Source organism: Culex quinquefasciatus, chromosome 2 (genome assembly GCF_015732765.1).
Source record: "Culex quinquefasciatus strain JHB chromosome 2, VPISU_Cqui_1.0_pri_paternal, whole genome shotgun sequence".
NCBI lineage: Eukaryota > Metazoa > Arthropoda > Insecta > Diptera > Culicidae > Culex > Culex quinquefasciatus.
The window spans coordinates 70,338,355-70,363,709 of NC_051862.1; the positions used below are offsets into that span (position 1 = coordinate 70,338,355).

The 25,355-nt window shown below is 37.3% G+C and overlaps 1 protein-coding gene and 1 pseudogene across 7 annotated transcripts in view; one reads left to right on the forward strand and one right to left on the reverse strand.

Moving 5' to 3' along the window:
- LOC6052020 (rho guanine nucleotide exchange factor 11) overlaps positions 1–25,355 on the forward strand; it is a 174,363-nt gene that overhangs the window by 81,298 nt on the left and 67,710 nt on the right. For all 7 annotated transcript variants that reach the window (XM_038256285.1, XM_038256281.1, XM_038256282.1 and 4 more), the window contains 4 exons: positions 50–336; positions 405–703; positions 766–903; positions 982–1,044. In XM_038256285.1, the coding sequence (XP_038112213.1) occupies positions 50–336; positions 405–703; positions 766–903; positions 982–1,044 (787 nt within the window). The remainder of the gene's footprint in view (positions 1–49; positions 337–404; positions 704–765; positions 904–981; positions 1,045–25,355) is intronic.
- On the reverse strand, positions 9,769–10,301 carry LOC119767227 (annotated as a pseudogene).

Below are 25,355 nucleotides of genomic sequence, written 5' to 3' on the forward strand. Positions count from 1 at the left end.
TCTGCTTTCAGTATCTATAATGTCTCAATTTTGTCTATTCCTCCTGCAGCCCCTGCTCTGGTCCAACGTGGACGAGTCGCTGGCGCGCGAAATCGACGACACTCTGCAGAAGGAGAACGACAAGGTCGAATTCCTGCGGCGGGTGTTCCTCAAAAGCCGCAACAAGGCCCGCGACTACATCAACATCCAGCTGAAGGAGTTCCAGGTGAAGCGGACGGCGGGCCTCGGAACGATGTACGGTCCAACCGACCAGCAGCTACAGAATGCCAAAGGAGACAAAGTCAAAGAGCAGCGGATAGTGGAGGAGACGTTGTTACCGAAATTACAACAGTATTTGTAAGAAGCAATTTCAACCATTCCTCAAAAGATCATCCTAATCCAAACTCATTCTCCACCCTCAACAGGAAGGAAATCGACGACGGTTCGTCCAAGGAGTGTCCAAAGAAGCAAGCGCTCTGCTCGGCGCTATCCACCGTGATCCAGCGATTCTTCGTAACGCGCTCGAACCCCAACAGCCCCGTCGACAAGGTGCACCACTTTGTGAGCCGCGAGAAAAGCTTCAAGAGCCGGCTGATGGCGAAGAACCGCAAGCAGGACATCCTCGGGCACAACCTGCGGCTGCAGCCGTACTTCGAGGTGACCCGTTGCAACCATTGCCAGAACATCCTCTGGGGTGTGAGCCCCCAAGGGTATCACTGTTCGAGTAAGTCCATGTCACAATTCAAACCTAAATCAAAACTCTGACCTAACTTAAAACTCCAACAGATTGCGAGCTCAACATCCACCGGTTGTGTGCGAAGGACCTGAAGGAGGAGTGTCCCGGGCCGGCCCAGCTGAAGAACGCCGAAGGCAGCAAGATTGGGAAGTTTATCGACAAGCTGTCGACGCGGAATCATCATCAAGGTGGGAAGCGAGCGTTTAGCGAGCTGCAATAAAAAACGAGTGAATTGAAAACTAATCCGTTGTTGTTTTCTTTTATAGCTGACAAAACGAGAAAGCATGATGATGATGGCGGTGGAGGCGGTGAGGACGGGTTCAGTATCGGTGAGTACAGCTTTGTTTTGGAATACCATGATCTTTTTGTGCAATTTGTCAGAAGAACGTAATTTAATGTCCCGACAGCAACATCAGATGTTTGCCTTCATAATAAATGCCGCAAACAAGTTTGCAAGTTTGGCAAACTGTCAAACACGAAAAAGTGCGAGTTTGTTTGTTTGTTTGTTTGCGGTAGTGTAATGGCTCCTTAACAGTTAAAAACAAAAAATAGTCAAACGGGAATTGTCTCTATAACCATAACCTTTAAACACATTATGCCATCAATCGCTTAGTTAGAGCGTAATCTAGGCCTAAACGCGAAGCAAAAGTTACGTGGGGATACCATGGAGATTTTTCCTAATCCTCATAAAAAGTCTAGCATCAACGTCTTCTTTCTTCCAAGTCCATTTCTTCCCAGTCATGAAATATTCTAGCAGAATTGGGTCGGCCAGAACCCTGCTAGAATAGTGGAACATTTCTGCTAGAATTCTGTAAGATTATCCAGTTCTGTGAGAACTCTGCTAGAATCTTGCCAAAACGCCGTGACGAGGTGGAGATGAGAGCGGCAGGCAATAGATTGCTGTCATGATGGTGAGAATCTTATGCTTTGTCATTGTTTTTTTTTTTACGTTTGACTGTTTCAATTCTCTAAAAAAACCGGAAATGAATTTTTATTGTATTTTTTTTTATTTGGCTCAAACTTTATGGGGGCTTCCCTATGACCAAAAAAGCTATTTTGTGTAATAATTAGTTCTCTCATACAAGTCTCACATTCGGCAAATGCGCGCTGTCAAAAACCAAATGAAATTTCCCAAAAAAATGTCCACGTGGTTTATTAATGGTCTAAAAAGTGTTAATAAAAAAATCGGCAAGATTTTTTTCCGTGTACCTATTTTTATGAAAAGTCTTCATCAATACCTACAACTTTTCTGAGGGCACCAAATTGATCAGAAAATTCCTTCAAAAGTTACAGATATTCGAATATATACGTGTCATTTTTGTATGGACAGCTACCAAAACTGTATGAAGACTTGTATGACAGAAAATGGCTTTTTTGGCCATGGAGAAGGCCCCAACAAAGATTGAACCAAATTAAAAATACAAAAAAAAATGGTCGAAATCGGCCGATTTCGTACACCCAACCGGCGGTCGCATGATTGTGATACATGGCGGCATGAAAGTATATCAGAATCTGCATGAAAACTGTCCTCATGCATTTTTTGCGATATAGGGGTATGACATTTTTGCCCGTTACCGACAATTATCGACATTACCGACTGCTTTTTGATTGTATTTCACAAAAAAAAAACCTTGACAGATCGAAGATTGAACCACCAACTTCTTGGTTATTGAACCGACACGCTACCACCGCGCCATGGACGCTTGATGAAATTAGAGTGAAAGAGCACCAACATAATCTTCTCTGTTGCTTCTGTGTTGGTGAGAACTGCACTGCCGTTCTACGCATAATAGGGGGATGGCGTCGCTATTTTTAGACCACATTTTCCACTTTTTCTGCATCGAAACCGACTACTTTATCGACTTCATTTTGCTGAACGAGATAGGACGCCGTCTATTTTTAGACGATGACTCAGCACTTTTCCACTCTTGCACTTAAAAAAACCAGATGGCAGCACGATGTAACGCCACGTCCCTATTGTACCATGTTCAAAAAAGTGCAACTGATAAAAACGCGGTTGAAATTTTTCGACCGATTTCTGTGTTTCTACGCATAATAGGGGGATGGCGTCGCTATTTTTAGACCACATTTTCCACTTTTTCTGCATCGAAACCGACTACTTTATCGACTTCATTTTGCTGAACGAGATAGGACGCCGTCTATTTTTAGACGATGACTCAGCACTTTTCCACTCTTGCACTTAAAAAAACCAGATGGCAGCACGATGTAACGCCACGTCCCTATTGTCCCGTGGGTTCCTATTCGCCCTATGTGTCCCTAATCGCCCCAGTTAGCAGTTTATCACCCTTATTTGTGATTCTCTTGCTATACAACAGGTAAACAAGACATAATGCTTAGTAAAACTAATGATTCCGTGTAAGAAAATACTTGGTGAGACAATTATGCGCAGAAATTTAACGATGGGACAAACAGACTTGGTGTTGTTTTTAATGAGTTTCCGAACAAAGTACCAGATTTTATGTGTTTCTCTTAAAGTACACATCGAACTAAACTTAAAAATGTTATAAAGTCAAAATCGTCCAAAACTGACATGGGATCATTATGCGTAGAATAATGATGATGATGATAAAATTTATAATCGATTCTATGCTCTTTGGAATATAGGGGAGAGTGGGGAGACTTGATCCCCGGGGACACTTGATCTCAAGCCTGTATCTCGTCAGCATGTGGGTAAAACAGTTAGCTTTGTTCTAGAAAGTTGTGCGAAATTAACTAAAACTCATTGTAGAAAACAAAGAAAAAAAATAAAAAATGTTTAGATTGAGTTACACACATTTTTCTAAAACGAGCTGCAAAAAACTTCCAAGAGATCTTTTTTTCTTTTTTTGATATGCATAGAAAACACTAAAAAAGTATTCAAAAAAATATTTTTTATATGTGAATTGTTTGATAAACTTATCAACTCCAAAACCCTTACGCATTTGATGTTAAATTTATCGTCATACTATTTTTAACAATCAATTGTTTAAAAAAGTGCGTTTAGGGAGACTTGATCCCTGCATTTTTACAGTCACTGGAATAAGTCTCAAGACTAATTAATTGGGCTGGGTTTTCATACATAGTTTCCTTTAGTATAGTTGTACATAACTTACTGCAGTTTGAACCTTTTTTCAAAAGTTTTGTAATCAAAAATTTCCAGCTTTTGTAAACATGCTTAATTTTGGTCTAAAAAATAATATTTTAAGTTTTTAAATATTTTACATACTAAACTTGTTATATTTAGAACACAAACGTACAGGTTTCATGTGAAATTGCTGTAACTCATAGAAAATTAAAAGTTTGGATGAATAAGAAACATTTTGCTTAAGATTTCTTCAAAGTGTTGAAAGGGGGATCAAGTTACCCCTAAATTTTTTTAAAATTCCGGTTTAAAATATTTTTTTAAACGCTTGACATGATTCGAAGAGTTCATCTGATTAGCCAAACATAGATGAATGTTTAAGCTTTCAATTCATGCAAAAAGTTTAAAGTTTTGTGAGAAATTGACAGAGTTATGTGCGATACAAAAAAAGGGGATCAAGTCTCCCCACTCTCCCCTAATGTTAAATCTTGCGTTTTTATTCAAATAGTGCAAAATGCCACAATTGCAAACACAGAATTTTTGAACCACAGATTAATAAAAAATTGAAAACTGCGTTTTTAAAAAAAATAGTAGTTAACGTCAATAACAAATTGAAAAATAAGTAAAAAATTGAGTTTTATGACATATTTTGGCGTTTTGTTACAACTGTTTGACGATTCTTTTTTTCAGTTTTTTGCTGTAATTCGGAAATTTTCAAAGAAAATACCATAATATTTTTACACATTCTGGAAGTACATTAAATTTTCTATAAGAATCAACTTTGGTTTTAGGATTTGACGCTTTGGTTTCTGTTCTACGAGTGAATAAGTACTGTACTGTAACAGTGACGTTACAACGGGGGTGAATCTTGTTTTTTTTTTAATTTTTGCTTGTAAAAAGGCTAAGATTCTGCTCTGTTAATCAACATAAACTAGACTGTTTCATGTTTTTTTTTTAAATTAAGATTGGCTGCTAAATTGATTGCCGTCATTGGTTTTGTTTTTTAAAACTTCTCAATGCTGTATCTTGGCGAAAAATTGATCAATTTTTATCTAGTCAGTTGCATTCGACGGTAAATTAATCCTATTTTAAGCTTTCGAAAAATTGTTCCTGACCGCCGGAGATATTTCGGGTTTCCGGAGGTGATTTTGGGTGGTTTTTGTTGATTGAACTGCTTGAAAACACGAATTAAATGTTAAGTTTATATACTTTGAAAGCTTGTTTGAGAAGCCTAGAACTTTATAAAAACCAATCACAACATCTATTTTGCCAGTTATAAAATTATCGCACTGTTTTCTAGCCCATAGAATGTGTCTTATACAGTTTTTTTTTCATTTTCGTAAAACAAACTCTCTTTAAATGGGATTTTAATTGAATCCTCCTTGTGATTGGTCAATTCACCGTATGCCGTAAAAAATCAAATCAAATTTGAAAGCTATATATTTACGATACACAGCACTCATTTCCCTTGAAAAAAAAAAATCGTGCCATAAATGCAATATTAAAGCTTTGTGATCGGTGCCTTCCTCACTCCTGATCATGAATAGGTTACACAAAAGATTCGTTTTTTTAATCCAATTCATTAACTTTTTGTTAACCAACTTTGCCAACCAAAAATCCATCCAGAGATAGGAGAGGGATCCGGTTTCGAAAAGGTACCTAAAAATGACTTGAGTGGTCATAATTTGAAACAGGATTGTCAGATCTTTAAAGTTCTAGACTATGTCTTGTTGTAAGCTATCCATAAACCAAATGAAGACTTTAGAGTGGTTGGCGATTGTTTGCCATTTCGAATGAACCTTATAGAGAGTTCATGCTCATTGATAAATTTGAACTAAAGTCACTCGATAAATGCTTCATTTAAACACAAATACTGTATCAAACTCGTCGTTTGTGTACGTTGCGCACAATTCTTACATACAACCAAAAAAAGCGGCTTTGCGCATGCTTTCTGTGCACTGAAAATAAATTAAAATACTCTCATATTTTCCGTTCAAGTTTAAAGTGCAAAAATCCTCTCAAGTGGCCCGCTCAAATTTTCACATCCAGTGATGAGTGTGCGATTTTTCCTATTCAGACTGTGTGTGTGTGAGAGCAAACTTTCGAGAGTGAAAATCAAGCAAAAAATGGGGAAAACAAATGTCTCACACACGCATTCCATTCGTCACTCACGAACCACGTCCCGCTTGAGACGCTGCCAAAGAGAGACATTTTTGGAGGAAATTTTCCATCACCAACAGAGTGACAGTGAGCTGCGCCAAGCGTGGGAGACGAGATGCCGTGTGTGACATTGAAGAAAAGTGCGATGAGTGGTTTGCGAAATTCACTGGAAAATTTAGGGACAAAATGTTCGCCCACCGGGTTTGGGATATATTTGTGAATTGACTCAAAGGAGGCATGTTTTGCCTTCCTCACTGAGGTAAGGCTATAATCCTGCTCTAAAATTGAACTTTTTATTTAAAGCTCGAAAACCCACCTTGATGTATACATATCGACTCAGAATCGAAAACTGAACAAATGTCTGTGTGTATGTGTGTGTGTATGTGTGTGTGTATGTGTGTGTGTATGTGTGTGTGTATGTGTGTGTGTATGTGACCAATAATGTCACGCAGTTTTCTCAGCACTGGCTGAACCGATTTTGACCAAACCAGTCGCATTCGACTTGGTTTAGGGTCCCATACGGTGCTATTGAATTGTTTGAAGTTTCGATAAGTAGTTCAAAAGTTATGTATAAAAATGTGTTTTCGCATATTTTCGGAAGTTAAATAAATGGCAGTAAACTGAACCAAACATCATCATGATATACATCGTTAGTTAGGTAATTGAAAGACCTTTCCAACGAGTCCAAAACATTGATAATCTGGCAACCCTGTCTCGAGTTATACCCACTTAAGTGATATTTATGTACTTTTTGTAGCCGGATCTCACTTAAATGCATGTAAACAATGTCCGGATCCATCATCCGACCCATCGTTAGTTAGGTAATCAAAAGACCTTTCCAACGAGTCTAAAACATTGAAGATCTGGCAACCCTGTCTCGAGTTATAACCACTTAAGTGATATTTATGTACTTTTTTTGTAGCCGGAACTCACTTAAATGCATGTAAACAATGTCTGGATCCACCATCTGACCCATCGTTGATTAGGTAATAAAAAGACCTTTCCAACGAGTCCAAAACATTGATAATCTGGCAACCCTGTCTCGAGTTATACCCACTTAAGTGATATTTATGTACTTTTTTGTAGCCGGATCTCACTTAAATGCATGTAAACAATGTCCGGATCCATCATCCGACCCATCGTTAGTTAGGTAATTGAAAGACCTTTCCAACGAGTCCAAAACATTGATAATCTGGCAACCCTGTCTCGAGTTATACCCACTTAAGTGATATTTATGTACTTTTTGTAGCCGGATCTCACTTAAATGCATGTAAACAATGTCCGGATCCATCATCCGACCCATCGTTAGTTAGGTAATCAAAAGACCTTTCCAACGAGTCTAAAACATTGAAGATCTGGCAACCCTGTCTCGAGTTATAACCACTTAAGTGATATTTATGTACTTTTTTATAGCCGGATCTCACTTAAATGCATGTAAACAATGTCCGGATCCATCATCCGACCCATCGTTAGTTAGGTAATCAAAAGACCTTTCCAACGAGTCTAAAACATTGAAGATCTGGCAACCCTGTCTCGAGTTATAACCACTTAAGTGATATTTATGTACTTTTTGTAGCCGGATCTCACTTAAATGCATGTAAACAATGTCCGGATCCATCATCCGACCCATCGTTAGTTAGGTAATCAAAAGACCTTTCCAACGAGTCTAAAACATTGAAGATCTGGCAACCCTGTCTCGAGTTATACCCACTTAAGTGATATTTATGTACTTTTTTGTAGCCGGATCTCACTTAAATGCATGTAAACAATGTCCGTATCCATCATCCGACCCATCGTTGGTTAGGTAATCAAAAGACCTTTCTAACGAATCTAAATCATTGAAGATCTGGCAACCCTGACTCGAGTTATAACCACTTAAGTGATATTTATGTACTTTTTTTGTAGCCGGAACTCACTTAAATACATATAAACAATGTCCGGATCCACCATCTGACCCATAGTTAGTTAGGTAATCGAAAGACCTTTCCAACGAGTATAAAACATTGAAGATCTGGCAACCCTGTCTCGAGTTATAACCACTTAAGTGATATTTATGTACTTTTTTGTAGCCGGATCTCACTTAAATGCATGTAAACAATGTCCGGATCCATCATTCGACCCATCGTTGGTTAGGTAATCGAAAGACCCTTCCAACGAGTCTAAAACATTGCAGATCTGGCATTCTTGTCTCGAGTTCTGACCACTTAAGTGATATTTATGTACTTTTTTTGTAGCCGGATCTCACTTAAATGTATGTAAACAATGTCCGGATCCATCATCCGACCCATCGTTGGTAAGGTTATCGAAAGACCTTTCCAACGAATCTAAAACTTTGACGATCTGGCTACCCTGTCTTGAGCTATGACCACTTAAGTGACATTTATTTACTTTTTTGTAGCCGGATCTCACTTAAATGTACACAGAAAAAAAAATTCCGGTAAATTTACATCATTTATGATGTACCAAAAGTGCACGTCATTAATGATGCTAATTTACATCAACTTCATTGTAATTTTAAGTGTCATCCGACGTAACCGTGCGGAACAAATGTCGCTTCAGAAACTTGTAAATTTCCGATGAAATCGATGTAATTTTACCCAACCCAAATTTTTTTTTGCTCCGTTGAATTTAGAATCCGATGTAAATTTCAAATGCTTTCTTAGCCTGAAATGGTGTTTAACAGTTCAATTTTGTTTTTCATTGAAATCAAATAAAGTACTTTGATTTTAATCAAAAACATAAGTTAACTGTTATTCACTACAAAAGGCAAATAAAAAGAATGAAATTTTATCAAATTCCAAATTCAACGGAGTTAATTAAACTTATTTATCTTAATCCTTTTTTGGTATATTAGCACATTGACGTTCGATTGCAGCGAATCATGGAATCGATCAAGTATCCAGATTTTTAAGATAAGATAGCGTTACGGGCGGAATCTGCATTCAATAATTAAAATGGAAGTGAGAAAGCATGTCTCCAGCAAATTATTTGCTTAAAAAAACGAAGTTGACTCTTTATAGCTGTCGGCCACTATTACTAGTACCAACCACTAGTGTCTTCCTTTTAACTACAAGAACTTCGCCGCCCTGGGCTCCTAAGTGTTTGAGTACGGCACGGAGCAACGGCGCCGGATACCCATATTTACACTTAGAATTTTAGAGCGCCCGCCGCGGGATTCGCACCATTAACCTCTGACTTGTGAGACCAGTGCGCGGTCCGATTGATCCACACGAGCGGGACAATTTTTTGCAAAATAGTTTTTTATAAATTGAGAATCTGCAAATTGAATTGCAAAAAAAGACCGAATTTGGCAAGTTTTGGACAAACACATTAGTATTTTTCCTGGAATGTTTAAGTTGAAACTTACTAATTTAAAGTTAGGCTTGATTAAGGTTGTGATCATGTGACCCACCTCGCAAAGCATGTCGAAGCGTTGAAGATTTTCTTTTCAGATGACTGTTTCCGTTGACTATGTCGTAGATGACCAGACATCGGCTGCAAGAACCCTAAAATAAAAAGATTCCTCATCAAAAATTGTATACTTTAAGCTAATATGCTGAACAACAACTCACACACACAAATGGGGAATCATCGCTGGTTACTAATCTCACCGCTACCTCAGCAAGATGTCGTTGTCAATGTTCTGCGAGTGCCACAAGGAGTGGCTCAAGAGCAGACAACATTCATAAGGAACCAATTTGAACTAAAATTTGATGTTACATATTGAGAGGTGTTAGTTTTGAGCAATTTTAATAGAGATGATCTCACTCACCTCCAGGAAACTTTGGAGATCAATGCTGAAGGATCTCTCCTAAGCTGGGACTACTACTGGCACCGCTGAAGGGCAACTTGAAAAGTCGATGTGCTTCTGCGAATCCAGACGGACGACGACGACCTGCTGGCGGACACGGATCTCTGGCAGATCAGAACGCGGGCGAGATGGTTGTACTTGTCCAGTCCCAGCTGGAAGGAAATCGTCGATCTTCAGGCCGAGCATATAATCAAACATCATGCTGGACTCTGTCCAGAACTTCGATGTGGACCGCAGCAGGGCTTTTTCCTGGAACAGGTTTTCTGGTCCTTCCCCTCAATGGTTAGCACCTAAGGGGCCACCTTTGGGATCATGCCCAGCGTGTACTTGACGCGCTAGACCTCGAGCTTGTGGTGCAAACCGTACTGAGTGATGATCTTCAACGTCTCAATGCGGCGTGGCTTTACGAACGGACGGCGAGGCATCACGTAGATAAGACATTCAAAATGAGGCGGTTTACCATAGTTTAGCCCGAGCGGTCGATTTGGTAAGATTCCCACCTCGGATTGTCCAAGCACATTCCTCCGAAACATTTCGAAATAGACACGGGCCGTAGCGAGCAAAACTAAAACACCAACTTCTGGCTACCGGAGCAGACTTAGTGGCCATCCACTCATTTAATGCCCAAAAAACACATTTTTTAAAATTTTAACTAAACTTGATTCCGCAATGATCGGAGTAGGCGGCACTGCAGTGGCCATGATGGCAAACAAACAAAACAAACAGCATACACGATGCGAAGATATTACGTTAAATTGCACACACGTTTACCCGGAGTTTCTCAAATTTGCCAACATTCGAACTCAATTTTGCTTTGGTGAAGCCGGTCACGGTTTTAGATATTCGCACGATAAAAAATATATTTGTATTGTAAAGTATTGAAAAAGTTTGTACAAAGAAAAACTATTTGTAGTGCCAGATGATGCACTTGATCAAAAATCACACGAGTTTTTACAGTAAGCAATTGTATGTCTTGGACAGTTTGCAGTGTACTTTTGTATAGAGCTTTCCACAAGTTGCACGATTGTTTAAAAATCGCTGCAATCTGCAATAATATTTTGATAACGTTAAGTTGGGGTGTTCTGTTTATTGATTAAAACAGAATGATCAGGCCTTGTAAATTTTATTTAATTTATTTGTCTCACTCCCTTTCATAATTTGTTCAACAAATGAAAGAGCAAAAAAAAAATAATGCTGAAAAAAATGTAATACGGGTTGTAATTTTCAATAAAACAGAGCGTTTTTAACTTTTACTTAAAATATTTTGAGTCCCCACATCAAAAATAGACGCAACACTTTTGAAAAACCAATATTTTCATGAATTATTGCTTTAAAAAAAAATGAGTGTAGCATGCTTGTAACAATGTATATTTTTGTTTAAATAAATAAAATGTGTACAAACATATTTTTTTGTTGCTATTTTGAGAGAAATACATATTTACTTTATTTTGAGTACCTTTTGGCTTTAAGGGCCACGTTCACAGAGAACCAAAATTAAGTAGTTTAAGTCAACAGTGTATTTGAAACTCACGTGCACGTGCAGCTGTCAAATCGGTCAAATCCGCTCTTTCTGTCCCTCTCGCACGATTCCACTACCCGCTGAGAAATTTAACGGCCCTATCGGCCTTTGTAAGACCGATTTTACTCAACCATCAGACTGATCGGGTCGTTACATTTTTCAGTGGGTAGTTGTTGACAGTCTGCTCAGTTCTTGCCGTGATCTGAGGAAAAGTAACTGTTTATACTTTTTGAGCTTTTGAAGCAACAGCAATTCGGTAACTGATAAATCGTCTGCACCTTCATCGTTCAGCAGACCCTCCTGGAGGTAAATTAAAACCATTTCTAATACTCATCGTCGGCGGAATCTACAGGGTATTTGTTTCGGGCAAATCTTTAAGGTCTCGGAAGTCGCTGGCCAGGCCACCCTTCCCCACGATTGTTGACTATGTTGGCAGCGGTGTGGCCAGGTGGTCGACGAGGAGGCGAAGATCGACGAAGGGTGAACAGGTGTTTCGAGGAAGCAGCAGACACGGTGGCACAATCCGCCGTATGGCTGGGTCTGTTAGTGGATTAGGCGAAATGGCGAGAGACCGGGAACCTGTCGGAGCATCACCGAATCGAGCCACCGTGGGAAAGTGCAAGAGCGGTCGCGCTGGCAGCATTATTTGTAAGAAGAAGATGGTGAACATTACGATTTGTTAATAGTTTATTTTCTCATGTCAGTGAGTGTCTAAACTTGTTTTGATTAGGTCCTGTAAACAAACGTAAACATTGAGTGTATCCCGCTTTCTCCGATGGACATTGAAATGTGAAAACCCTTGCTTTTTTTACTCAATGTTTACATTTGTTTATAGGACCTTATTAAAAAAAGTCGGGAATGTTTACTTTAAAATGAGCAGGATATACTCTTTGGTTACAAATTACATTGGTCCTTTTACAATGCTTTGCAAGAAATATTTATTTATTTTGCTTACCAATGTATGACATTTAGCACTCAGTTTTATTAAGAAACTTCCTTCCGGATTCTTCCCGTAGTACGGCCACAACATCCGCTGACCATTGTTTGCCAATTTTCACGAATATCGTTAAGCCACTAGTGACATTTACCAAATTTGTTTTCACTAAAATAGAGCGTTTAACTCTTCATTTGATAAGAAAACACTTGCACCTTACTCCGAACCAAACGCATCGAACAATAACAACAAATGAAATGATTTGCTTTTGCGAGCTGTCACGCGCAAAACAATTTGAACTTTAAATTAAGATGTTTTTCAAATTTACAATTCCAGAAATTTACATCATTTGGACATTTACATGCTCTTTAAGCTTTCAAACTAATAATGAGCCAATATAAAAAAATCATTTACATGAGGTTCAAGCATTACGTTGAATCTCATTTTACATGAAGGCTCTTTAAATGGAATACAACTATTTACAATGAATTTCAAACTTACATTGAGCATGTTTACATTCAAAACAAGTTTTCAGTGTCGGGTAAATTTACATTTTTTTTTCTGTGTATGTAAACAATGTCCGGATCCACCATCCAACCCATCGTTGGTTAAGTAATCGAAAGACCCTTCCAACGAGTCTAAAACATTGAAGATCTGGCAACCCTGTCTCATGCTATGACCACTTAAGATGCGACTTATGAGCCCTTTGATGACATGTGTGTTTTTTGTATTCCGGAACTTAACGAAATCAGACGAAAATTGTGTCCAAACCCATCATATCACATATCACCCATTGTTGGAAAAGGGTGAGGAAGGCACCAACCACATAGGTGGATTAAGTTAGTTTTTTTTCAATATATATATTTTTGGGTAAAACTTATTTAACTCACTCGAAATCAAAATAAAGAAGCAACACCTGTTAGATTTCTTGAAATGTTGTTCTAATAGTTATCTTTGGCTCCTGATTTCAAATTTTAATTCGTTATTCGATTATTTTTGATGTCCTATTAGTAGGTGAAAAGCATTTAATAATTTTAAATTCAATTCTTAAACTTTTGCCTTCCTCACTGAGGTAAGGCTATAATCCTGCTCTAAAAATGAACTTTGTATAAAAACATCGTAGACCCACCTTCATGTATACATATCGACTCAGAATCGAAAACTGAACAAATGTCTGTGTGTATGTGTGTGTATGTATGTATGTGACCAACAAACCAGCTCATGTTTCTCGGCACTGGCTGAACCGATTTGACCCGAACTTGTTGCATTCGACTTGGTTTAGGGTCCCATAGATCGAGTTTTATACAGATTGAAGTTTCAATAAGTAGTTCAAAAGTTATGTATAAAAATGTGTTTTCATATATTCGGATCTCACTAAAATGTATGTAAACTATGTCCGGATCCAATATCCGACCCATCGTTGGTTAGGTTATCAAAAGACCTTTCCAACGAGTCCAAAACATAGAAGATCTGGCAATCCTGTCTCGAGATATGGCCACTTAAGTGATATTTATGTTCTTTTTTAATCCAGATCTAAAAAATAGATGAAATTTGTGTACAGCCATTGATGGTAATGAGTGAGGAAGGCTTCAACCACATTGGTGGATTAAGTTAGTTTTTTCTTCAAGCTTTCCTACAGCATGGTTGCATACTAGCCTGTCCTATTTTGAGGCCATGTCGAGGAATTCTAGGTGCTGACTTCTTTAATGATAGGTTATAATGTTAGGAACAATGTTTTCTTCGACAAAAAAATAGTAAAATACTTTCTCGCAGTATAGTTTTTATGGCCACTGAATTTGAATTTGGAATCTAATTTCAAGTTAACAGTGATGATTTGGAGCTACGCCCTTTTGGAATGCTATTTGTGAGTATAAGATGCAATTTAAATTGCTAGCAACTTCGGTCATATCTCAGTTTTCGTTTCACTTTGATTGATATTTTACTCTCAGAACTCTTTATGTTTAACTTTTTTTCACGTTCACGTTTAGCATGTTCGGGTTTATTCATAAATCATTTTTTCGAACCGCTATTTTTTTTCAAATCTTACATTTTAAAAACTACTGTTTGCAAGTCATTTTTTGCGATGCGAATATTATGTGCAAAAAATGCAATGTCGCATAAAAAGGTGCAAATTTTCACATTTTTTTTAACAAAACCATTCCAAATTCTACATCTAACGTATTCTGTTTTACTTTGAGTCTGACGGACTATCTTCTTCAACACGGTAAAAAGTCATAGTTATTGCATAGGGGAATGTGTAATAGGGCATTTTAACCATTAGTGGATCCCACAAAATAATTAAATCTGAATTCTTTTGAACAATTTTGACTATTTGTTTCATCAGTTATTTGTTTTTGAGCAGAAAAATAGCCATTTGAAAATAAAGTGTTTTTTGCCTGTTATGGACCCCCTTTTCCATAATCCGATTGTGGACCAGGGTCCACTATAGGAAAGCTGTTATTTTTATACCAAATTTAACCGATATTTGGTGTTTTGATGCATGGTGGAGGTCTTATGATAGATATAATGAATAAAAGATGGATTTTTCATCATAAACAAATATGTTTTGTTAACAAATTTGGCTTAAAACAACAAAAAACCTAACAGACATTTAAACGCATTTATTTCCAAAAAAGATTAAAGAAAACGTTTCATAACAACTGCAAACATTAAAATGATTCAAAAAAGTAATTTTGATGCACATTTTTTCATATTAATTACATAAATAGTCGACCGAAACAAAACAATAGATTTGTTTACAGTTGCTGATAAAACTACGCATGTTTTTTTTTTCAAAACATGTTTTGTTATTGATTTATTATTATAAAATATCATTTCAAACTTTAAATATGATGCTTCAGCTAAGTACAATTTATAGTTTGTTTTTATTAATTATAAATTTGATACTTTTTAATTATACATTTTTGATACTTTTAACATGAAAACAGTTATATTTATACTCATTCTTGAAAAAATATGCAATTAGGTTGAATACAACAAGCATTTATTGTATGTTTAAAGAAACTTTTGCTTAAATACACAGTTTTCTTTATTTGGGTTGAAGGTTAAATGAACAGGGGTCAACTTTTGGAAAAGTTAGGATTTTCATTGTCCTATATTGGACGCCCTAATTTTTGCTTGAAAATGAGCAGTTCTTCGCTTTATTTTAGTATAGTTCCTTAAACTTACATTATTCCGACTTACTGGAGTTAAATAACCAGTCAAAAATGATTGGATAGTTAATTCAATCACAAAATAGTAATGCTTTTTTTGTTGTGAAAATGCTAGTGGCCATGGCTGATTTCAGATGTCGAACTCAAAACACATATTTTGGCAAAAAGGACAATTCAATGTCAGTCAACATTGTTTTAAAAGATGCTTAACATGCCAAATAATAGGTTTGCAGACAAAAACACGCTTGAAATCGGGATTTTATTGATTTTTTCATCAAAAATTCTTCAGAGGGTCCACTATAGGAAAGGGGTCCACTAATGGATAACGTACCATATTACCTAAAAAAATTGTAAACTTTACATTCTTTCATTTGCAATTCAACATGTTCCACATAATTGAGCTAAAATTTTATAAAAAAATAAAACATTCAATTTTTCAACCATTCATAATGAAACTTTTTTACTGTGTAGATAAAGTTATAATTTATTAAATTCTCAGCCCTTTTTCTCACTTCTAGATGGAGCAATTATGTATCTACTTTATTGCTCTAGAAAATTACTTCAGGTGTCTAAATGGCACTTGAATTTTTCTACGAGCAATGCAGAGACAAAAGTGGCAATCGAAGAAGTTTAAGACTCCGATTGTGTCATTTGTTCTGTAAATATTTTGGTGTATTGCCCATATATGCACAGTTGTCCTATGTGAATTTTCTAGAATTTTCGCGTTAGCTTGACCAATTTATTTCTTTTATCAACAAAATCCACGTTTTGATTTTCTGCAAAGCATAAACAAGTATGAATATTTAAACTGAAATATTTGTTTTTTTTTCATCATTTAATTTGCATATACCAAAAGGTAAACTTTACGAACTCGCCACTAACAATTTCAGGTTCAATATCGGAATATGTATGTGTGCGCGCGCAAATTAATGAAAACCAGTCCTGGCGCTTGGCACCAGCAGCAGACTCTCGACTAGAGTTCTACCACCAAAACTACATGTGTTCGACGCCGTGTAGTGCACCCTTGACCTTCTCTCCCGTCCAATTTCGTTATGGTTTCGTTTACATTTGCTCTTTTTGCACTCTTGCCCGAGCACTGACTGCGGTTCTTCGGTGCATCACGGCGGGCGATGACAGCTTTTTAGTGGAAAGTAAAAAGTGAATTTTAGAATCGAACGCGATTTTTACTTAGTGCGGGAGAGACCTTTCGGAACCGTTTTCCGGTGTGAACTTGGTAACCCTTGGCAATATCTGACCTAACAGAAATTTAAAAAATAGGTTTTTCGTTTCGAAAGAGGCTCAATTTATTTATATTTGAAACCAAAAAAAAAGTTTTAACGAGGCGTTTGAGGGTTGAAAAAGACACATGAATCCCATAAACAAGGTTTGAGTAAAAATACAAAACGTGACACACCGCACACAATGTTTTGATTACGTCATCGTTCATTCTGCGGAATCTGCAATCTGACGTGTAATCAATCTCTAGCTCAAGGCGATGGGACTGTCATCTCGTGTTTAATCACCGGCTAAACGATTTGCAATTGCTTAGCGCTATCGATCGGAATGATGTGTTTAGTAAGCTAGAACGTTGACTGTGTTGAGTAAACATTATAATTATCTTTGAGGAATCTTTTCAATAATTTTATTACAAGTTAAAAATAATTGAACATAAATTCAACTATTAATGAAAAGTTGAACTCAAACAAAAATTAAAATTTGAAATATTAAAGCCATTACTATTTTGCTGTTCAAAATTGTCCACTACTTTGTAAGGTGAAACCAACGTCCAAAACATTTAGGCCCAGTCAAAATTTGTCTTTAAATTTATTGGCCGTCAAAATTCCGCCTGTTAGGGCCTAACTACCTGGAACAAACAACAACTCGGAGTAATTTTTGCTGCGCGCGCGTGTACCCATTAAGATCAGTTTTGTTTTGGTTTCGATCTTCGCTGAATCGCGATCTAACGACACACACATGTTGCTGATGGACCACCAAGTTGGGTGGGATGAACTGTACAAGTAACAACACCAAGTGTGATTGGCGTCATTTTTTCGCACTTAGTGCACGGTGGTTTTGTGGCGCTTCAACCAACATACCAACTTGTTAAGTTTGGAGTGGAGTTGTTCGTTTGCAGTTTTTGCTGAACTTGGTGTTTTTTCGGGTCTTTAAAAAACTCTTAAAAAGTTTTTTTTGTCAATCTAGTGTTCTCAGAAACACCAAAAAAGTTAGGCAAATTGCCAAATTTTAGCAATCCTTAGAAAATGAATCAATTTCTATAGAATTCTGTCGACCTGAGCGACCATGACTAGCGGATATATGCTCTTCAGGCTATTCTATAAAGGAGAGCCCGTATTGAGCGTCTCTCATCTTTATATGGTGACAACAGGAAACTGGATTTTACAAACCGTTTTGCTTTACAGTTTTAAAACCATGGCCTTATATATCAATCAAACTTTTTAACATTTCCGAAATATAAGCTAAGGTATACATTTTCTTAACTTTTTGGCATTTTTTTTTCAAATTACAAGCATAAAATTTAATGAAAGAACTCAATTTTATTTCATTCAAATCAATTTACTGTTTTATTGAACTCATCAGTTCGTCTAAAAATTTCATATCAAAGCTTATTTCAGGCGATATTATGGAATGAAAATAAACCATTATTTTTCTGGTAAATTTTTGAAATGAAAATTGTTGTTATTTAAAGTACCCCTTTATGCCAACTTCAAAACCGTGTTTATTTTACGTTTTTGGTTACCAAATCAAATTGGATGAAAATTTAATTGGTAGAATGTGGAAGAATGCGCAAAAAAATTAGGTTAATTTGTTTAAAAGTGTTCGAGAAATTACAGATTGAAGTTGAAAATTTACTGAGCACTAGACCTACCATGTACGCAAGAGGTTTAAATATTTTATTTTAAAATTAAATATGAATTAAAATATCCAAACAACTTTTATTGCTATGAAAATTCTTTTAAACAAGGTTTTTAAGCTGAATCATTAACATCATTAAAAAGACTACTTCCAATTATATAAAAGGTGCCCAAACAATACACACATATTTCGAAAATTTAAAAACTTTGAGTTGCGATTTCATAAAAATGGCATTTCAAGTGAAAAATCAGATTTTCAAGGTAAATTCATTGCTTATCTTTTTATTCATGTAGATCTTACCAAAAGATACGCAAGGATCTGGCCTACACGTCAATGATGTTGAAAATAAACGCTTCAGTGGCCAAAATGCCTCAAAGAATGACATTTTTGCAAAAAAATCTTTTTTTACTGGTTAAATCCCATTTAAATTTCAAATGCAAAGCGCCAGCTCCTGTTACGTCCAGTCAAGCTCATATTTTGGATTTAGGCTTAGTATGCCCACCGGAACAAACCCTTGATTGCCCGCCAAAAAGTAATTTTTGTTACATCCTACTATTCTATACAATTTTATTGCTAAATATTAATCAAAACCAGGATCAGAACAATTTTTGATAAATTTCAAATTTCTCGGGAAATAAGTTGAAAATTTCCCGTTTTCCGGGAATTTTGTAACCCCGGGAATCTGGACGCTCAAAACTTTGTACATACTCTCTTATAGGCAGTAAAGCCGTTGCAAAACATCTCCAAAATTGAAGGTTTTTGAAGAACAAAAACTGGGCTATCGACAGAAAACCATAAATAAACTATTCTATAAAATATTTAGAAAATTTGTTTTTCAAAACCAATTTTATTTCAACTTTTTGTTCCCACCCTCCAAAATCTCCATAAAAAAGACAATAAATAAGTATTGCCTTTTGTAAAATATTTTAAATACATTGTAAAACGTTTATTTTTGCATTTGTAAGTCAAATAAGAACTCAAATGGCTCAAGAACTCGAATTTGATAAAATTATCTTAAGAAATGGGATCTAAGTGGTCTCTCGAGCAAAAAAAGCCCATATGGTCGCCGTCGTGCTAACTTGTCGTACGTGCATTCTGGGCCAAATTGAGTTAAGAACGCGATTTTGTGCAGCTCACAATGCCTCACCTTTTGACCTTCACAGATCCCCAAAATTCGATTTCAATCCTGAAATATTCAACGAAATCCGAAAAAGCTCCGTGCATTTTTTTCACTTTACATATGGGAGTAGTTTCAATCTTGTCGTGCTATCTTGTCCCTCCCTGCAAATTGATGTTAGTGCGACAACTGGCCAAAGGGATTTCACGTCAGAACGCGTTTGACGCACTTACAAGTTAGACTACCGTAAACATTTGTAATTATAACTCGGGACTCCAGCAACCAACTTCAACCAAACTTCGGGAAAATGCATATAATGGTCAGCCAAACAAAACGTGTTTGTTATTGTTTACATTGCGTGCTTTCATTTTTGTTTATTCAAGGTCAAACATAAAAACGCGTTTTTCTGGCGGGTGCGACAAGATATATTTGTATTTGTGCAAACAACCCCTGAAAAATGCCAAAACTCCGTTAAAAAAAAAAATCACTTCCTCTGTGGGTGGCGCTCAATCGACGATCAACCTACTATTGAAACGCATCCCGAGTTGTCACCCTCCTGCTCGAGTACTTCACGACACCCTGAGCGTGTGCGCGGCAAGGTCTCTCCGCTAAGTCAACAACCAGCCAGCGCTCAACGAGACATCTCCTCGGCGAGGTTCAACCGTCGTGCCGCGGCATTCTCGCGCGCAGTACCAATGTTCCGCGAGAGTCGCGCAGAGGTGTACAGCGAGTTCCGTTCGTGTCACGACGTCGTGCGCGCGCGTTACCGTCACGGGGAGCGGGTTTGAGAATATTTTGAGGGAGGAAGAAAACGGGGTGAAAAGTGAGTGTGTGTGTTTGTGGAATTTCGCCTTGCGAATGTTTGGCGAATAGTTATTTCTCGTGAATTTGGGAAAATACAAGGAAAAGAGGTGGTTAAATTGTGTGATTTGTCTTGTTGAAAAAATCTAGAAATTCTAGAATGACGTGCCGTGACATGAAACCTGCGCTCAGCAATTAAAATCAATTGCGAGGATGTGTTCTTGAGATAGTTGTCGTGTGTGTCCCACCACTATCACCTACACCCGTAATTGCTGGGTGTAGAGCCGCCGCCGTGACAAAAACCAGCAGAAGCAATAAAAAAAGCAAGACCGCGAAAAAAAGGTCAATCTAGTGCAATGTGGTGGAAAAATTGCTCTCATCAGTAACGCAAATTTATGTTGGATGCTTAACCGCCACCGACCGTCACAACTTCGCCTCGCCACCCTCCTCGGCGATCCCCAATCATCGGCCACTTATGAATGAACCGATCCAAGCTGTTCTCCCAAGTGTTGCTCATTTGTCGGTGTGTCCGTGACGCACGTGTGTATGTTTGTTCGCTGATGCCAGCCAACCAGCACACTACAAGAATACTTTACCGTCTTTTTTTCGGGGAATTCGGAGAAGAAAACGATGCCCGAACAGCATGCGAAAAAGAATTATTTGCACAGACTATCAGATGTGGATGCCAAATTAAGAAATAGTTTACAAGCATTTTTGAGTTGAGAGTAAACAAAGTGAAGACAAAAAGTAATACAAAACACACTAAATCAACACTGGAAGCAGCAAAAATAGAAAAAGAAACACAAATTATTTAAATTTGATACAAACACCCCTTTACACGGAGCTCACACACACTACAATATGTTTGTTTGTCCATGCCATAAACTTACACGGAGAAAAAAGAGTTCCCAAAATCGTGAACAAGCGTTCATGAAAATGAGAACCTCGAACAAAGTGTTCAAATCCCATGGTACGATTTTGAAAAACGTACCATGAAATTTGAACACTTTGTTCGTGGTTCCCATTTTCATGAACGCTTGTTCACGATTTTGGGAACTCTTTTTTCTCCGTGTATCCAAGCATTGATTTTAGATGTTATACTAATGATTTCAAATAATTTACAAGCAAATCCATTGCACTTATCTCCTAAATTTTCGTAATTAAAAGACGCAACTTTTGTTACCATAACATCTATAGGTCATCGCTGAAATTTTAAAGTTATCCCAGTTTTAGTGAAAAAAGTCGTTTTTTCCCGTTTTTGTCATTTTCCCATTTTTGCGCGTGGCGCGTCGAAAAATCCAGTTTTTATTTTCAAAAAATCGTATTTCAGAGTATCGAAAACATAACTTCACCATTTTTTGATACGTTTTGTGAAATTTCCCGAGGAATCCGATAAAAATATTTTCAGACATAGGCTCTTTGGTCCCGAGACCTTCAAAACAGCATTTTAAGTTTTCATACGACCTTTTCAAATGTTAAGCTAGATTTTTGAAACTTCTTGCAATTTTTCCCAAATAGCCAAACTAATCACCTTTCTTTTGCGTCTAGGACAGCTAAAATCGGATGAAATGGCGCGGAGATATAAATTTTTGGAAAAAAAATGGTTTTTGCGAAAATCGACGAAAATTGCCATTTTTCGAACCACCCTAACACGGCGTAGGTCACCCTAATGGCCAAACAAAAAAAAATACGGGTCTAATTGTTTCGGCCAAGGATCCCCCAGAAAAAAATTGAGCTCGATCGGAGAACTTTTTTTCGAATCATGCTGTTTTCGTGGCGAATTGCTGTATTGGTTTGTCCATACAACATTGTATGTAAATATTCGAAAATGTTTGTCTAGGAAAGGAAATTTCTGATTAATCCTAGGTCTACAGCAAAGTTAGGAAAATACATTAAAAATTATTTTCAGCTGATCAGACTTCTATTTCCATTAAAATTGTGAAGAAAATTATTTTTTTTGCAATTCCGTCGTGAAACATTTACTTTTCCTGTCATTCTTGAACGACGAAATAGCCTACTTTTCTGTACCAAAAATAATAGAATCGAATAGCAACACTTTTCAAAATAAATGCTGAAAAGTTCTACTTTTCAGCACTCAAATGGGTGCTGAAAAGTTGAACTTTTCAGCACTTGTTTCGAAAAGCAACACTTTTCAACTTTTTTTTTAATTTTAACGATTTATTGACAAAATACATGAAAATTTGAAATAAAATTCCACTCAGTGTGTGTTTTTTGGAATTGCAAAAAATGTTGTATGGAACTCGTTGCAAAACTTGATTTTTTCAGCACTCTTCGTATTTATCCAACTCGGTGAACCTCGTTGGGTAAATGTACGACTCGTGCTGAAAAAAACCTCTTTTTGCAACTTGTTGCATAAACTACTATTTCGTCAATTTTCATTTTTTTTAATTCGAAAAAAGAGGCGAAAAGTTATCGGCATATTTTCAATTTTTTCAATTAAACTAAATTTATTTTTATTAGTATGCAATCAGTAAAAAAATTGTTTTTCATGTTATTTAATATGGCTTTTGATTTTTTCAACTATGACTATCTTGGCTAGAGGTATACTGTTTTATGTTGAACATAGATCAGGACGATATGCAAAAATACAGTTAAACATTAGAAGATTTAAAACGAAAGTTGGAAAAACCAGTTCAAACTAATAATTTCAAACATACTGTTGATTTTTTATAAGATAACTTGAGCAAGATTATTGTTCAAATTTTCTCATATCTATTAGTCTATGAAATTTAGGATGTAGCAAAACGCTGACAGCCGCTCAGCAGCAATTTTGGTGGTTGATGGTTGGCGGCCAAGTGGCTTTCAAGTGTCTTCCTAACAGACAGGGTCGGTGGGGCTCCTGAATATACACAAACACACACACACAGGCATCATTAGATGACAAATCGTGCCTTGAGTTGGCTTGTTGACTTGACATCATCACCGTTGAAGACGAAACGAGGAGTGTCGTCTGCTCACCAAACACTCATTGTGAATCCCTCCGGCTTTGAGGAGGTATCGTTAGATCATCGGGTATACAGACCTGTTGATTTGGTTTGGGCTTTGGGGTTTGAGGCTTTTTGTCCGGAAATAATGAATTTGTCAACATTTACAACTGGTAATTGCTGAATTCGATATTGATAAGTCTTATCGCGAAAGTTAGTATGCCTTTGCCAAACGTCACTTACACATTTTTTTTTGTTATGAATTAAACCTTTTTTAAACACATTTTATGTTTTTCTTGACCCAAAGTTGTACAAAAATGATAATCAAGATGTCACTATTTCAAAACAGCAGAGATAAAATTCAAGACAAACAATTCACGATAAACAGTGTGTACAATATTTTTACGTCAACGCTAAACACCAACTGATATGGCTTGATAAGATCGTTGCTTTGAATAGTGCCTGCTTTTTTTTGTCGTTTTGGAATAGACAAAGAAATTTTAATTTCCTTTTTTTCAGTTGCATTAAAATCCTTAAAAATCCTTCTCATTTAATGATCATTTTTACATTATTCTCTCTCAAACAAAACACGACTTCCGTGTGAGACCCAACATTGTTAGTTTATTTTCATCAGCACCCATACACTAATACACAAACAAATCTGGTTGTTTGTTGTTTAATTTGATTTTTTCTTACACAATTTTTCACATTTCTAACAAAAAACCGCTCTTTTATTCCCGAAACAGAAAGTTCCGACCTGCCTGTTTCCATCTCTCAATGTGTGCGTGTGTAATTTACGGCGAGATTTATTTTTAATTTTTCTTCATCGGAAAAGAGTCGGAAAAACTTGCAAACCACTTTTTCTTCTTGACCGGTTGTAGATTCTTTGTGTTTGGGGGGAGGGCACAAGTAAACATTCACCGACACACTTGCAAACACGTTCTCTCTCTCGTCATCGTGCCATCATCATCACGCTTTCCATCACACACTGGGTGGACATGTGGGTGATCTCCGAAAAAGAAGAAGTACACGGCGTTGGTTCTCAAATGGGATAGCGGGGTTGTTTGGGGAAGGGTAATGTAATGACAAATTTTGTGTAAAAAAATGTGTAATATTACATCAACAATTTAGCGATAGACCTACAGATCATAACTCCAGGCAGTTTTTGGATGACCCAGAACATCCCAGCATAACAGCATACTCACTGTTGCTATGCGGGTATGATCCATGGTCCAAAATTGCCGACGTCTTGCTTGTTACGGCGATAGACCTACAGATCTTATCTTCAGGGAGTCCTTGGATGACATAAACACTGAAGCTATGCGGGTATGATCCGTGGTAAAAAATCAGCGACCTCTTGCTTGTTACAGTGGTAACCCTACAAATCATAACTTCTAGGAGTTCTTGGGTGACCCAGAACATCCCGACATACCAGCAAAGTAGTCTACAATACTTACTGAAGTTACTTTTGTCTTTTTTTTATGGCTGTAGACAAACAGGTCTTAACTCCAAGGAGTTCTTGGATCACCCAGAACATCTCAATTCCTTTTTTTTGTAGTCGCCTTACTTTTAAATATGCCTAGTTCTCTACCATATACACCAATGTTTTCAAAATTGGAATCAGGTTGAAATCGATACAATTGAACTTATTTTACCCCGTTTGACCCGATTTTCGCACCTAATCGAGGGGGTGGCAACTACGACGACGGTGGTCGGTCAGTCGGTTCCGTGAGTGAAAAGACGTGAAATATGTACACACAAACACACACCAATTCCAGAAATCCCATCAATCTCACGTCTCTCCGCGGTTTCTGGTGCAATTTCTTGAAGAAGTCGCCGCCGCCGTCGCGCACTCTCCGTTGAATTCTGGAACGTGAACGTGTGTTTTTTGCGTTGTCCCTTAGCAATCCAACAGTTGCGGGTTCCGCGTGATATGCGACAGAGGGTGCGCTGTCACCCTTAGCGCGCCAAAATGTGGTTCCGGGCGGGAAGTTTTCCCGACGACCGGTTTAGTGTTTCAACGCTGAAGAAGCGGATGCGCAGGAAGAATAAGAGTGAAGACAAGACGGAGAAAGTGATTGCTGGGAGTGGGGATGCTACGGATAGTGGATCCGGAACAGTGGAACCGGTGGAAGAACAAAGTGAGAAGAATCATCATACGTGGCCGAAGGTCGTGCGACCTCCAAGATACAAGAAGAGTTCGTCCAAGACGCGGCTCGATGGA